The 17,490-nt window shown below is 34.8% G+C and overlaps 1 protein-coding gene across 1 annotated transcript; it reads right to left on the bottom strand.

Annotated features, from left to right (window-relative positions):
• Positions 1-1,014: 1,014 nt before the first annotated feature.
• Positions 1,015-17,263, bottom strand: LOC106129246 (probable cytochrome P450 49a1). The gene is made up of 10 exons (XM_013327746.2): positions 17,039-17,263; positions 12,968-13,152; positions 11,458-11,591; positions 6,976-7,067; positions 6,516-6,626; positions 5,796-5,948; positions 4,899-5,108; positions 4,192-4,339; positions 3,104-3,343; positions 1,015-2,206 (listed from the first exon to the last, which is right to left on the bottom strand). The coding sequence occupies exons 1-10, from the start codon at positions 17,071-17,073 to the stop codon at positions 1,889-1,891; spliced, it is 1,626 nt and encodes a 541-aa protein (XP_013183200.1). The 5' UTR covers positions 17,074-17,263; the 3' UTR covers positions 1,015-1,888.
• Positions 17,264-17,490: the final 227 nt, after the last annotated feature.

Raw genomic sequence — 17,490 nt, 5'->3', positions numbered from 1 at the left:
TCTTCAGACATTATCCATTCACAATTTAATGTAAAATATAATCCTGCGGTGCTGCCCGCGTAATGAGAAAGTGCCCTTTATGTTAACTATTTGCAACAATTCATGGAGATAGGTTCAGTTGGTTTAATTGTGAAGAAGTGACAATCATGCCTTCGCATTTTTGAATGTTATAAAAAAAGAATAAAAAATAAAAAGAATTCTTCTTTCAAGCAAATTTCTAAATTCTTACAGTAATTATATAAATTCCCAAAGGAGCCAAGTAGCAGACGAACACTAGTTTAGTATTAACTTTGAATTTTAATGAGGACGGCGCGGGTCGACCCGCCGCTAGCCAAACAATAGCTGCAAATTGTTTTGTTTGTGTTAAACGAGATTGATCACTGCTCGTCCGACTCGGGTGATGAATGAAACAAGCAGATACGATTGCATGGTTCTTTTTTCAAAAGTAATATTACTAGAGAGAAATATTCAATTTTTAATTCTTATATATTAAAGAATTTTTAATTCCAGCCAGTAATGGAAGAGGAAATTAAGTAAAAGTTTTAATTATATTTAACATCCCCAGGAAATCGCAGGAATTTTCATAAATATTTTCTTAGTGTTTTTCTGCCCTCCCTAAGGAACCTAAAACCTACCTTTATAACTAATTTCAACTTTCATGTTCGTTGTCCGTCAGTCACTTAGTCAATAAGTAACGGAAGAGTTTATATTTAATATTGATTAGTCGTTATACTTTTATTAATACATACATACATACATAAAATCACGCCTCTTTCCCGGAGGGGTAGGCAGAGACTACCTCTTTTCACTTGCCACGATCTCTAATATTATAATTAGAAATTATTATTAATTATAATAAATAATTGTAATTTAATATGATACTTTTATTAAAACTGAAATTTTAACTGAATAGGTTAAAAATATACGGGCAAAGGGGAAAAATATAAACCAACATCATTTAAATTATTTTTATTTTATGATTAATACTTAATTTTCATAAAATTATAAGCTCTTTAAATTGAAACATTAAAACGAGAAAGGGAATTATATGTTCCGTTTTATTTTCGGGAAAAGTCAATAACAGTTAACAGGCAGATCGCAACATTAATAAAAACATTGCGTTCTAAAATATTTTTTTATTAATAACTCTTATTACGTATAACCATAAGATATTCTGTTATATAGTAATTTTTTTATACTTACTAATAGTAACAAAAAGCTTATAACCTACCTAAGATAAAATTATAAAGGCATTTCTCATGAGTTAACCGTAATAAGATAAACATACTCGTTATCTATCTAGTTACATACAAAAAATATTATAAACAATAGTAATATATGTATTAATGGACTATTTTTTCCTACGCATTTATTTATTTATTAATTACATTTATATATTCTAAGTACTTGATTTCGAACCTAGGCTAGGTGCGGGCTAGCTCAGACCGGGTTACAGCATTGCTTACATTACAAGTTACCATATGAATCTCACTACGGAACACAGAGTCGGATTCAGACGTCTGGGTGCTCTGGGGCAGCGGAGAATCCCTTTTTTATTATTTTTTATGAATACGTATGGAAAATTTTATCAAATACCTACACATAAAATAATTCGACAAAAATGTAAAATGGTAAAGACATTTAGTTCACAATGTTTGTGCGAACATTTAGTTCGTAATGTTGCGACTACCTCAATCTATAAGAGGTAGGTACTTATTTGGTTATCAATTCTGAATTTTTATGTCTATTTTAGAGAGCTGTAAATTACATATTGCATGCATCTCGTAATCGGTAGGTCGGCCACAATCATCAGGAGGCCCAAGGGCCTTAAAGCTCCCTAAATCCGACCCTGACGGAACACGCAATCTAAAAATATCACAGCACAAAATCAAGCCGCATTTTGCAATACGAAATAAAATGGCGGCTGCAGTTTATTGACCCCCGTTGTGATCATATTTGGCGCCGGGCCGTGCCACTCCAGCCTATATTTTTCCAATACTTTCTTCGCTAGTTGGGATAGCATTGTGTTGGCTATTCCAGTGGCGGGGCAGGTTTCACCGAAGGGCATGGAAGCGAAGTTATGGGCCCTTGAAGCTCTGATGGGCTCCCAACCTTCACTGCACCACCTTTCTGGGATAAAGGCCTTGGGTCTGCTCCATTCCTTGTCTGATTTGGAGCTGACTCCGTGTGCGAGGACTATGTCTGTCTGGGAAAATGCGAATTATTTATTTATTTACAACTTTATTGCATAAAAACAAAAATGCACAAAAGGCGGACTTAATGCCGTTTGGCATTCTCTACCAGTCAACCAGCTGACCAAACAGAAAAAAACTTTAAGTTGGTGGTGCGATAAAGTGCACATGCATACTGACAAATACATAGGTACATTACAAAAAAAAATATGGGTCTTATATTTTTTGTCCGCCTAGTTTTATTTTGGGTAAAATGAAGGTTAAACCTCTAGAGTGGCTTAAAATTAGTTTTCTGCGCAGTATAAATGTCTGTTAGTATTTATAATATAAGAAAATATTTATACTTAATTGAACATAATTTGAAAAATATTTCGTATATATAACAGCAAGATAGGATCGCAAATAATTAATTTAGCCTAGGGCACTAAGTAAACAAAATTACCATTTTCTTTGAATATTAAAAGGAATATTCCACTTCTTACAATTGGTTTATAACAAGTAATACGCATGAATGATCCAGAGACTATACCTATTTATTGGTAAAAAAATTAGTTTAAAATCTCAAAACACAAAAGCAGTATAACTTATCCATTTAGGTATTCCAAAAGGGATAGGCTTACAAACTTGGGATTCTTTTTGGGCGATGGGCTAGCAACCTGTCACTATTTGAATCTCAATTCTATCATTAAGCCAAATTGCTGAACGTGTCCATTCAGTCTTTTCAAGTCTGTTTGCTCTATCTACCCCGCAAAGGATATAGACGTAACCATATGTATGTATGTATTCTAAAACCTCTAACTCTCGTAATCATGCAGCAATGTACTGCATCATTTTAGCTCGACGTCTTTTGAAACTGTAGACCACGACGTTACATCATGAGCTTTGCGATATTAAAAACTTTTTAAACTTACCCCCTCAGGTATTTCATAACCTCCAACAGCCAACGGTTCCTTGCTTCGTCGTACAACGCCGCCCGTGGCTGGAAGCAGTCTCATCGCCTCTCGAACACACGCAGCAATGTACGGCATCTCATCAGCTTCGGCGCCGGCGTCTTTCGAAGCTTCAGACCAGGCCACTTCATCGTGAGCTCTTTGTTGTTGCGCCGCGTGGAGGGAGAGCTGGTAGAACATGCTCAGAGCTGTTTGGGCTAGCTGGGCGGAGAAAGAAAATGAACTCAATGAAATTATCGAGACATAAATTTAAAAGCATACATATATATAGTCACGTCTATATCCCTTGCGGGGTAGACAGAGTCAACAGTCTTGGAAAGATTAAATGGCCACGTTCAGCTATTTGGCTTAATGATAGAATTGAGATTCAAATAGTGACAGGTTGCAGGCCCATCGCCTAAAAAAAGAATCCCAAGTTTGTAAGCCTATCCCTTAGTCGCCTTTTACGACATCCATTGGAAAGAGATGGAGTGATCCTATTCTTTTTTGTATTGGTGCCGGGAACCACACGGCACTTTAAAAGCATTATGTTTCAAGTTATGATTCTTCTGTTAAGAAGGTGAGACGGTGGTTCGTCCATGCAATAATTAATATGTTTTCATTTAGCTTTTAAATTATCATATTCATACAGGTATTTGTTACAAATAGGTAACAAGGCTTATGTAAACAAGTTTCCAAACCGGCCGAAAATATATGTTTTTGTCCTAGGGTACATACGGCTCACGAGATACCTGGGCCGCCTCCCATACACCGATAAAGGCGAGGTGGCACAGGTATCTCCTGAGACCACCGTACGAGAATAACTGTAGATTAAAGAGTGGAGTGGGAAGACCTAGACGAACATATCTTGATCAAATTAAGGACGTCCTGGTAAAGGGTCAGGTCAAAAGTACCCGAAACCGCCGAGCTTGCATGAAGAGAGTTATGAATGTGGATGAAGCAAAGGAAGTATGCAGGGATCGTGGCAAGTGGAAAGAGGTAGTCTCTGCCTACCCCTCCGGGAAAGAGGCGTGATTTTATGTACGTATGTATGTATAAAGAGTACTTACAGGGTCTACTCCAGCAAGGAGCATGTCTGATGATAATGGGAGTATCCGCCTGTCCAGGGGCCGTAGTTTGTCGAGGAGTATTTGTTCAGGTCTCGTGATACCAGAGTCCAGGTCTTTAAGGGTTCGTGTTAGGAAATGATCGGTGAGGCTGAAAAAGTGATCATGAGTTTTACCTTTCGATTGATCCATAAAAGATAGATAGATAAACTCTTACATACAAACATACAATCACGTCTATATCCCTTGCGGGGTAGACAGAGCCAACAGTCTTGTAAAGACTGATAGGCCACGTTCAGCTATTTGGCTTTAAGATAGAATTGAGATTCAAATAGTGACAGGTTGCTAGCCCATCGCCTAAAAGGGGAATCCCAAGTTTATAAGCCTATTCCTTAGTCGCCTTTTACGACATCCGTGGGAAAGAGATGGAGTGGTCCTATTCTTTTTTGTAATGGTGCCGGGAACCACACGGCACTTTATTGCACCAAAACGTGTTATATTTGAGAATTACGCCATAATCTGTTTAGTCAAAATGATATCTATTTTGGTAAGACGTTTAATATAACTTTTTCATATTAAAATATTTAACTACTATTTAATTAAAAAGAACGTCGAATAAACTGAAGCGTTTTTGTTGATTTTTGTGAAAATTGTCAAACCTAAACCAGAATTTTTAAGATGAAATTCAGTCGTTGATTATTTATTAATACCTGACATGTGTATCAAATGCCTTCAGAGCCTTGTTGAAGACATGCGACTCGCTTTTGAGGGTGTCTTCGCTGCGCATCAAGTAGCTACCATCAGCTATTTCCCGGGTACACCTCACAAGGCGTTCTGCGGGATTCAGCTCGTCCACGGAACGTTTGGAAAGGGAACAGAGGTCCGGGGTGTCGTCGTCCATTGACGTTTTTTCTGGTGTCCTGTTTAAAAGTAAAAGCATCATACGTATTGGTTATTAAAAGCTTTTATTTTATAAAGTAAAAGCATCATATGTATTGGTAGTTTTATAGGTAAGATCGAATCTAGAATGTTTATGCGGTGAGAAATTCGCAAAACATGTCTCACTGATCGCCCGTCTTGCTCTTCAGTTGTAGAAATGACCTTGGAGAAGTAATAGCAAATGCAAGTAGCTATGAATGAGGCTTACAGAATTTAAGTTTTGGATAACCGACTCGAGAAGGATGGGATCTTTTAATACATTCATTTATCATTCATATAATCACGTCTATAGCCCTTGCGGGGTAGACAGAGCCGGCAGTCTTGAAAGACTGATTGGCCACGTTTAGCTGTTAGGCTTAACGATAGAATTGAGATTCAAATAGTGACAGGTTGCCAGCCCATCGCCTAAAAGAAAAATCCCAAGTTTATAAGCCTATCTCGCAGTCGCCTTTAACGACATCTATGAGAAAGAGGAGGAGTGGTCCTATTCTTTTCTTTTATTGGTGCCGGAAACCACACGGCACACGTCCACAAAAACTTTCATATTTTTCGTGATTCTTGACATCACCACAGATATTTCAATATTTTTTGAGATACGTGAACTTTATAGATATTCTGTCATAACTTTACCTACAAAGCAATTAAACTACAACAGGACTACAACTTACTTATTTTCTTGAGTCGGGACATGCACATCCCCGTCCAGACAGCCCAGCCTGATGCCAAACATCATCATGCCCACGGTCTCCAAGGCCCAGCGGTACACCTCCGTCTCCAGTTCCTCATTCAGGGCGTTGTCAGCAAAGCGTAGGGCTTCAAGTCTTGAAAAACATTTTGATATGAAAAATTGTCGCTTACATATTAAATATAAAATTGTCGTATTACATATAGGAAAATTCTTCCAAAAGACCCACGATTTCAAAGATTCGTAATTTTTTTTCTTGCAGTTTTGTCCATTATAACTCTGTAAGCCTCTATTAGTATAAAATTACACACTAACAGGTGATTGTTTACAATGAGCTATTACAGATCCGAATACGTTACATAATACACTCTCATTTAGTTACAGAACAATTAACTTCAATTAACAATAAGGCCATTAATTTCAATTTCACTCTTATATACATATAATACGTCACACATGTCGAACATATCTAAGTAATCCTGTATGTTAATATTAATATAAGTATGTGCAGTGTACAAACATACATACGTCTATCACGTTTTTACAATTCATGGAGTAGAGCTTAAAAAACTCGAATGCCACGTTTAGGCAATGCTTAATAATATAATAGGGATTCAGATAATTACAGATTCAGATAATCAAAAAAACCGAGAATTTAAACTGTAAATCGAGGGAAAGAGAAAGATCAATAAATGGTCGTTACCTGTTAGTGGCGTCAGTTGCAATATCTTCAAATGCTTTCTCGTAATTTTTCGATAATGCGCCATCTTGGAAGAGCATGCGAATTCCCGCCCAAATGGCATTAGTTTCATTTCTGGAACAAGTTTTTTTTTTAAATAATGATTGCTGCAGTTTCGATCGTGCAGAGTCAGATTTAGGTAGCAAATTAGCAAAATTTTGAAGCACAGACGTGTCTTGTTTTTCCTCTCTCTTTTACTTTGAAAAAATAAATGCTTTTTCGTTCGTATAAGGTAGAATAAACTTCAGGAACCGAACTACATAGATACAAAACAATTGAATTAGAATCTGAACAGTCTCATAAAGATTTAAAGGTTACGTTCGGCTGTATGACTCAATATTGAGATTCAAATAGTTACAGGTTTTTAGCTAAAAGTTACATCTAAAAAAATATGTTTAAGATACATAATGGTCGTTCTGCTTACCCAGTGATAGGACATTGGCTAGTAGATCTCCTCTGTTCACACAACGGTGATTTCTCCCAACGAGGCGACTCTGTAGCTCGGCTTTCGTAAACCTGATAACAAAAAATAAACATAGTAATTATAATTAAACCAATTCTTCTCAAAAGAGATATAATCTTCGACATGATACAATTACTGGCTAAAATTTTGAAATGGCTCACGTACGAAAATTAAAATGATAGGTACTATAAAAGGTAAAAATTTATTATAAAAGGTAACTATTCCTTAGTTTTTGTCTACTAACTTGTCCTTGCCTTAGTTACAGTTGTTGTGTTTACTGTCTGTTTGCAGATTCACTGAGAGGTACCCAGGGTTCGCCTATGACTTTGTAAAGTCTGGAGTAAGTTATTAAAAAAAACTCATTAGAGTCTTTGGGTTATAATTTAATGTGATCATAGTTACGCAGATATTGTCGTAATTTTAATTAAAGTTACAGTGACAAGCAAAAGACTAAACCAAACCGTAGAAAAAAATTGCCTTGCACCATTTGCTATTTTTCATGCTATGGTTATCGTTATTGCTACCGGTAAAGTCGAATTCAAACTATAACCAAGGCTATAGATGTCAATACTGGTCGAAGGTTATCATAGAATCATATCTATTGGGTAGATGCACTTTACTGACGTTATATAATTCAAACATAATGATTCAACACATCATTATTACTATAATTGCGGTAATGAGATAACAGTTGTTATTTTGAGAATTTAATAGACAGAATAATAAGTGGCGTTTGAATTTATAAATCATACCTTTTTTTACTTATTTAAAACAGTTTAATCGGTGCACGCGTAGTTTCTTTATCTTAATTCTTGAGGACTTTGTCTGTCGAAACTATTTTTAGTAATTTTTTTATTCATATTTTTTGTCTACTCGTAATTAACTAGGTCAATATGATTTTTATTATTTTTGATTTGGTTTTATTAAATTTAATACTAATCAAGTAAGTAGTTACTATATCAATAATATCTGTAATAATAATACATTTCAGAAAAACCTATTTGAAAATTTGGTTTATTTTTTTATATGAAAGTATTTGTCAGTTTAATTAAAAAGCGGCATAAAGTGTTTATGGCAATAAGCTTCATTGCAAATTTGAAATGAAGCACATCTGTCATAGTTATAAATTGTTAACTATAAGTGTAAACAAACGACCCGAAACCCAGCTGGTGCCGAGGGGTCAGCAATTAACACGTTTGCGGTCATAAATTGTGTAGATACATAGCTATTGAACGTGCTTTGGTAAATGAATTTTACACCATTACAAACCATATTTTTAGGGGAAGACAGAGTCAACAGTCTTGAAAGGAATGATAGGCCTTGTTCAGCTGTTTGGCTTAATGATAGATATCTGTAAATATATATATGAACTTGGGATTCTTCTTTTAGGCGATGAGCTAGCAACCTGTCACTATTTGAATCACTAATCCGATCAGTCATTTCAAGACTCTTGGATCTGTCTACCTCTCAAGGGATATAGACGTAACCATATGTCAAAGATAGTCTATATTCATCTCGAAAAAATATAAAATAAAGCCGTGGAAAAAGTTTGTTTACATAAAGTTAACTCGTAAGGAGCGTAGTTTCCAAACTAATTTGACGACAGTTGTGACAAATTATCATAACTAAGAAACCAAATGTTGACATCAAATTGAACTTTAGCACCTTCTGCGATAGTGCTATAAACAAAAACAGCTGACGGTGTGAATGCGGTCGTTAAATGTGTAAATGGCTGTCAAATTTGGGTCGAGATAAATTGTTTCGTTTGGCGTTATGATACTAAAATGAAGATGTTTCAACCGTTAAAGATTGTAAGTAAAATATTTTGGTGTAATTTTTATTAATATGAAAGCATTATTTTTGAAAGAAAAAAATTACTTATTGTATTTGGTACTTCAATTTACGGGATACTTTTGCTTATTTTTTAATTTTAATTGTAATTCAAGGATTCTTTATAAGGTCTTTATTCCTTCAAGGGTAAGGTAAGGGTCAATTACCATGTTTATTTCAAGAACTCCATTAATTATTCAGAAATTAGTAGAGTGAAATTTTTGAAAATTAATTTAATCTAATGGCAATGTTTTTACATTTAATTACTTAAAATTCAATATTTTCTATTAAAGTAAGAACACCTAAGTTAAACTCGCACTCTTTCTTGCACATTAAGTACATAAACATTATTTTAACATACCTACATACGTATTAACATAATAAATACTACGAATAATATAGTGGTCGACTGATATGACAACGTATTAAGCTCATACAAAAACAAGTGATAATAATAGAGCGGTTACTTAATAAAACATTATTGCAAATAGGTTTCCTGATAACGTAGAAAGAGTATAAATATAAAATGTATGTAAACATGTATGACCCCATTGTGCGTCAGATGATTATATTGCCGAAGTTGCAATATTAGAGATAACTTATCATTGACTGTAGGCGATTGTTCTATAAAGAAGACTAGCTGCGCCCCGGGACTTCGCTCTCATGGGAATTTCGGGATAAAAATTCCACTATGTGTTTTTCCAGCCTGTTCCCGTCTATAGTTCGGTATTTTTAATTTCATCAAACCCATTTAGTGAATTTTGCGTGAAAAAGTAACAAAAACACATCATTACAAACTTACGCACATATAATCCCGTCTATATCCCTTACGGGGTAGGCCACGTTCAGGTGTATGGCTTAAGATGGAATAGAAATTCAAATAGTGACAGGTTGCTAGCCGATGGCCTATAAGAAGAATTCCAAGCCTTACAAACTTACGCATTTATAATAAACTTAAGTAGGAAGGATGAAAATGACTGATATCAACGCGTAGCCCTGACTGTCGCCTTGGGGATTTGAATTGAAGGGATTTGAATTTTTGTATTTAAGGTTGTCTACGGGTGCACTAAATGATCAGGGGATTTCCCGGAAATTGCACGCACAGAGTAGAATATTCTAGTAGCATAAAGGACCTAATACAAAAAATTTTCAAAATTTAGAATCTTTTGAACTGGGCCAGGCACGTAAGATGAGCTTTACATACAGATAGAGATTTTGAAAGAGTTCAGCTACTGTTAACTTGTCTTGTTGTTTGATAGATGAATTCTATAATTTTTCTGTTTGCATCACTTATATATGAAAAATATGCGAGAAATATTTACAAGATCACGTGTAGGAGTTATAAATAAACGTATTAATTATTTGATAATATCTATCGATAACCGGCTAATTTGTAAACATGAATGAAACATGCGTGATTCAATTCGCTAAGATAATTTTATTGTCATCGATAATTTTATTTGTTTGTCATTACGGAGAGACTATTTACGAATAGAGATTGCCGAAGACTTCATTCATAAAAAAGAAAATATATTTCACAGTCAATGCAATGTTAATAGTCTACTTTGAAAAATGTATTTTTTGATCATAAATTACTTCATAACTCTATTCTGCCAGGATCAAATTGACAATTAATGGAAAAAATATTGAATAAACTGAACGCTTCGTTATACTTACATACACATTATTTAAGATTATTAATTAAGGTCTCCGAAATCCGCCCATGACGATATCCAGGAAAGGTGAACGTCAGCTTGTTAGTCAGAATAAATACTACCTAATTAAATAACGAGTAAACAATAAACAACAAGATCTTAATTGTTGTATAGTTAGTCCCAGAGGTCGTGACCGTAATAAACCGGAAAGTGCAATGACCTGTCTGAAATTTGACGAGAATAAAATTTATGAACAACAAACAAAGCATTATTTTGCGTTAAATTTGTCTGACCGAGTAAAGTGAAACATAGTTTAAAAAAGTGAACTTAGATGATTCTTTGTTTACATCGCAGATAGGTAAAGAAACCGGTTTGCGCGAAGACGCAATACATTATTTACTAGTATATAATAAATACAATGAGATGATGTGGATTGCTAGTCACATTGACATATATTTTATCTCTGATCTGCGTTAGGTAATCAAATAATAAATAATAGGTTTAAGTAATGGCCTGACTTATTTATCAATACGGCGGTAATAATATAAAATAATAAAGGGTGAAGTCTTTAGCAAAACCTGGTTCATTTAAAACTATATATTACCAGCAACGATGTGGTTTCTTTCCTTGTAGTGTAATGTAGGCGTCAATAGGCTACGGTAACCGCTTATAAACTGGTGCGCTTGGGTCTCTATCCCACAAACTTTTTCCCATTGGATTTTCAAAATAATTAACAACTTGGGCTGTAGAAATCTAGAGTAAAACTACTATTTCTCTACCACCATCTGATGCATTGTGAAATTTCACCGAAATTAATAACCGAAATATTTCTAAAATATGGGAATATTTTTTTGTTTAATACGAGTATTATTCCTTTCGCCTTGGTACTTCTTAGCGCGCTCGGAGACGCTCCAGGAGTCCTAGGGCTCCGTGTGATGTCTATAGCAATGTGACATACCTCTCGCATCATGTCGGGGTGGAAGACGTAGAGCACGGGCCGCGAGCGCGAGCCCTTCGCCAGCCGGACCAGCTCCCCGTAGCGCACTCGGAGACGCTCCAGGAGCCCTAGGCCTACGGCGTGGTGGAAGCTACCTGTGAAGAAATAAGGTCTTATTAAGGTATCTATGGCTAACAGTGGGATACAAATAGCTTCATATTATAAAGTGCCATGTGGTAATTCTCAAATATAACACGTATATACACATTCTATACATTCTCTTTTGGTGCAATAAAATGCCGTGTGGTTCCCGACACCAATAGAAAAAAGAACAGGACCATTCCATCTTTTTCCTATTGATGTAGTAAAAGGCGACTAAGGGATAGGCTTATAAGCTTGGGATTCGTCTTTAAGGCGATGGGCTAGCAACCTGTCACTATTTGATTCTCAATTCTATGATTATGCCTAACAGCTGAACGTGGCCTGTCAGACTTTCAAGACTGCTGGCTCTGTCTACCCCGCAAGGGATATGGACGTGATTATATGAATGAATGAATTAACAGTAAGTATAATATAGTATATCTACATGCTAACATACATACCTATTATTTATAATCATGAACCATAACAAAACTATTTCCATTGATAACTGAAAATATCTTTTTTTTATTCTGCTTGGCTGGCGTAGGAAAACAAAACAAAAATCAATAAAAGAAATTTGATACGAGATCATGCCTCTTAAGAAAATATTTTGCCAAATGAATAATTAAGGTACCTAGACTTTCGAAAACATATTTATTAATTTACAAAATTCGAAGGATCTAAAATGCGGGTTGATTTATTGAAAAAAAGCCTGTCTGTCTGGGGAATCATTATAAATGGATATTCTTTTAATTTCGGCTCAGAAACATTTTGCACAGAAAGTGTTTTAAATTTCATTATTACAATGATTTACAAGCTCCTTTGGTGGCCATTAAAAACTATTGAAATACAATGTCTGAGGTATTTTTACATTGCGCTACTCGTATCTTGTGAGAGTTTTTGAAAGTATTATGAGAAAGAATTCGCAAAATTAGGACCGGTTTGACGGGAATTCGCTTGATGAAAAATAAATCAAAACTCTTACGATGCGTCCTGTTTTGAGACTTAACTGGTTTTAAAATTCTTTTCGGGATGATCTCATATCTAAATATAACTTTCTTGTCTCTTATTTAGTGAAAGTATGAAGTTTGTATTAGCCGTGTGGTTTCAGGCACTTCGATAGAATAGGAAGTGGATTGTTCCTATTCTCTTTCTTATGAATTTTGTAAAAGGCGACTAACGGAATAGGCACATTGATCTAGTGCAGCTTTCCACGTTATCTGGTGCGGGGCAGAATCCCCTGCAAACATTACGGAGTTCAGAAGGGATTCGTTTCGTATAAAGCCCTAACTTACCCAATCAGGACCATGGTCAAATCATATTGGGATGTCTTGAAAATTATTTAAAACGGTTTTTTTTCTGTTGTAAAATAAATAACTAAATAACGTACCTATCCTGGGCAAAACATGAGCCGAATGCCTCAACATGGGCAAGGCCAGGGGTCCCGGAATGTCAACGAAGGGCTTCAGAGGCACAGGAGTAGGCGCCGGCGCAGGGGCTGCTTTCCATCGCTGTGGGGAGGTCGATGACCTCACCGTGGAAGAGGAGCAGACGGGGCGTCTGGGGCGGTGGAACCTGTGTTGACAAGACTTAGAATTAGATATTAAATATAAATAAATAATTAAGTATATACGGGACAAATTACACAGATTGAGTTAGCCTCGAAGTAAGTTCGAGACTTGTGTTACGAGATACTAACTCAACGATACTATATTTTATAACTAATAAATAGGTACTTATATAGATAAACATCCAAGACTCAGGCCAATCAGAAAAAGTTCTTCTCTCATCATGCCCTGGCCGGGATTCGAACCCGGGACCTCCGGTGTCACAGACAAGCGTACTACCGTTGCGCCACCGAGGCCGCCAAGATATTGATTTGTGTTTCTCTCCCCACATCTCTTTTCCCATATATAACTTGGACATTATCAAGGCAAGAGTGAATAGACACTATTTAAGCTTACTTACACCACCTCAGGCCTCATCTCACCAGCTACATTGAGGTCAAGCGCACTTTAATCAATTATCAAAAAAAAGTGATTTGATTGATATGTAGGTACCGATATGAGGTAGGGTCTTTTGCAAATTTGCGAAGGTTGCTTCGTGTAAACTGAGTTACCAAATCAGGATCTAACTGGGACTTAACTAGAATGGAACGCGCGACGCCTCTTTTATCGCGCGAAAAACAATCGCTGTACCGTTTCACGTCATAATAAAAACCGTATAACATATGTAGGTACCGTGTAGTTTCCGACAATTGAGTAAAGTACCACTCCATATCTTTCCCATGGATGTAGTAAAAGGCGATTCAGGGCTAGGCTTATAATTGAATAAAGATATGAAGATTTTCTCCGTGATTTAAAAGCTACCTTGTGATTTATTTTAATTTCATTTAGTGAGTTATGACCACTTTTTTCCTGATACGAAGCGAAGGTGAAGGTGGCTCACATAAATTTAAATAATGTATTCCCTCTACGTACGTCGTACGAATAAATACTATGCATGAGCCTGTTTCCGCCTCCTAAAGGACGAAGAATATTTAATAGTTTCCTTAATCTCCTTCACCAATATCTCCAAAAAAAAAACCTATATCAAATATTACTTAGTACTATTACTACTATACTAAATTATTATTTATTTTTGATACTTTGAAGAAAATTAAATAAGAACATGGTATAAAATACAATAAAATAAATTTTCAAATAAGCCTAATAAACTTGCGATTCTTCTTCTGTCAATGTTTGAATCTCAATTCAATACAGCTAAACGTGGTGTTTCAGTCTTTTCAAGACTGTTGGCTTTGTCCACCCTGAGGGGAAATAGACATGTACGTACAAATAAGATATTATCTACAATAAAGTTTGTGGAGTAACAATACTTAATAATACAATAATTAGTAGATAAACAATTAAAATGGTAACAAAGTGAGCAATCAATAAGTTAATGTATTTGGTCATTTAAGTCGTATCATGTATAATTAATTCGATACTCTAGGGCTCGTATTTAAACTTGTAGATAAAAAGGCGTGATAGAAAAAATTAAGGCTTACAAAGAAATGTCTTTAAACCAATTTTAAAAAAGGAGGGAGTTCTCAATTTTTTTGTATGACAAAGCTATTACTCTGCACTTGGTGAAGTTAAGAGAACTTTTGAAATTTAATAAGCGTAGTGTTTGTTTTTTTGATTTTAGTCGTAATTTTAATGAAAAATAGTAACAATAAAAATTTAATAAATTTTTATGAAAAAGATCTCTTTGAAGTCTTCGTTTTTGAAGTCTGAAGATTTTTTATTCGTATTATCCACAGAAATCTTTCAAACACATGGGTCAATGTTATTTACTCTTGCGTTTGTTCATAAAAACAAAACAACATATTTTACATGGATATTTAAGCCTTTATATTATACTGTGTTTACATTCTGACACGAGTTCGTAGAATCCATACACAATAACATGATACCTACATCTGTACAAATAAAGAAATCAAACCGTATGATGTACAGAGCTGAATTTCTAGAAACTAAAAATAGTTACTTTTTACTTGGGATTCTTTTTTAGGCGATGGGCTAGCACTACTTGAATCTCGATTCTATCTATCATTAAGCCAAATAGCTGAACGTGGCCATTCAGTCTTTTCAAGACTGTTGGCTCTGTCTACCCCGCAAGGGATATAGACATGACCATATGTATGTATGTAGTTACCTTTTAAAGTCTACTTTATCTAGGCGCTATATTTCCACAAAATCAGATTTTTGTAAAATCAAAACGGTAGGTACCCAGCCCCAAGCAAAAGCTAACTTTGTGTTGAAGCCAACAAAATCAACATTCATTCAATAGGTAAATACGTAATTTGATTAACTCAAATTTCAGTAACATTAGCACTCAGAATAACTATGATCGAATTAAAATGATAGCTCCCATCTTGTTTCGCATTCAAATCAGATTTTAAGCCTAGAAATCTCTCAACATTATTGAATTTGCACTTTGAACAGGTAAGTAGTGCCGTGGAATTTCATTTGTATCCGAAAATTCAGTGTTGGTACTTTGCTTATAGTAGGTACCTGGGCGACTTGTCTATAGTATCTAACTAGCGACTCGCCCCGGCTTCGCACGGGTGCAAATTCGGAAAAAATTATACATAAAAACCTTCCTCTTGAATCACTCTACCTGTTACAAAAAACCGCATCAAAATCCGTTGCGTAATTTTAAAGACTTAAGCATACAGACAAACAGACTAAAATAGCGACTTTGTTTTATACTATGTAGTGATTATAATCGGAATTGAACCTAGAATTGTCAACGTTATAGACAAATACGTTGACCACACCACTACATGAAAAGACGCCCGGGTGGCGCCCAAATTATTCCTAATTTTTGAGATTAGATATATAGGTATATTAAAAATAAACCTTCAGCGCCATCAGTTCAGGATACAATAAAAATAAATATAATGAAGCAATATTCATATAATCTTTACTAACCGCAACTTCGTTCAAAAATCGATTCATTGAACTCGAAATTTGATTGAACTTTGTTATTTTAATTAAAATGAAATCACTTTTGATTTAAGTGTCTCTTCATATTGTATCAGTATACCTCGTACGTGGGTGGTATGTACCTAATATATACTCATACTACCTAGTACATGGTGCGGAGTCAGACGCAATAAAACTTGATACCCATGTGTTCAGGTATCTCAAGGTCGAACAACAAATTGTAAACAATTAGTTTCTAGTTTTGCTACTGGATGTTTACTTTTTGAACTTATGACCCAGATGTAGGAAGGCAATGTTTTCAAATATAGGTACACTTGTGTTTATTAAAAATAATCTATGTTACTAAAATTTTTAAACTAAAATGAATAGCGTACAGGCTTTTTTTCTATCAAATTTCAGATTGACTTAATTTACGTATTTATCGAGTATTACGTGAACGAAAGTTAATCTGAAATTATTAAATTATTAAAAAAAATTATAGGTATAATTAGCTAAAGCAAAAAATTATGTCTTATTTTTGCTACAGATTTCTTAGTAAGGTTGATCAGTTTTATAAACAAAACTGGTTATATCAAAGAAAGAAATTTAAGCATTAACTAAATCACAAACTATTTTAAAAAATTACATGTGCCTTAAATTATATATATAGACTTTTTTTTATAACGACTTGAAAGTTTTAACATTTCTTTAATATCGGCTCTTTTATTATTAATATTATAACCAAGTATATCACAATAATTTATATCCTGTAAATTATGAATATCTGTCTATTCCGGCATTCCCACTGCGATAATATTTTTTAACATGTTATAAACTAAAATATAAATACTTAGGGCTAACTATTTTATACTTTTATACACTATGTGAAAGTATTTTTATACACCATGATTTCTATTTACTTTATTTATGTAGATATATAAATAAAGAGACCACTAATAAATAAAAACACAAAAAAAAAAAAAACTTACAAGGATTGACGAAGTAACAATGTTGATTTCGCCATCACGGTTTGCAAAATAAACAAAACACTAATATCTACACATAAACAACACTCATATTTTTTTAAAATTTTTAATCTGTCGAGAATTTTTTGTGCCCGTTTATTTTCTTTTTTTTCCTGCCTGTCCGCGTTTAAGCTTACCACGATCGAGCGAAATTGGAAGTACAGTACAAGTAAGCGCACGTCTGGTTTGAATGAAGACGAAAGAATGTAGTGATGGGGTCCGATGTAGATGGGGCTACGATAATAAACAAACGCGTTATATTTTATGCAGTGATTAAGTAAGTAGGTACATGCAGTTATGTAATTCATTCTGCATTTCGTACAAATCAGTATTTAACGACGTCTTTGTTTGTAATCACAACTAATTATTCACGTTTGCCGGGGCTTCCCGTACGACTTTTCATACCGTAACATGTA

The sequence above is a fragment of the Amyelois transitella genome, chromosome 13 (assembly GCF_032362555.1).
Source record: "Amyelois transitella isolate CPQ chromosome 13, ilAmyTran1.1, whole genome shotgun sequence".
NCBI lineage: Eukaryota > Metazoa > Arthropoda > Insecta > Lepidoptera > Pyralidae > Amyelois > Amyelois transitella.
The sequence above is the reverse complement of the archived record's forward strand: the minus strand, read 5'-3'. Positions and strand labels throughout refer to the sequence as shown.

Bases quoted from the DNA above. Each gene is read 5' to 3' on its own strand.
- LOC106129246 (XM_013327746.2), bottom strand. From the start codon at position 17,073: ATGGCGAAATCAACATTGTTACTTCGTCAATCCTT. The intron at 13,153-17,038 runs GTAAGTTTTTTT...TTGTCAACACAG, and splicing joins TTGTTACTTCGTCAATCCTT to GTTCCACCGCCCCAGACGCC. The intron at 7,068-11,457 runs GTATGTCACATT...TTTTGTTATCAG, and splicing joins ACCCCGACATGATGCGAGAG to GTTTACGAAAGCCGAGCTAC.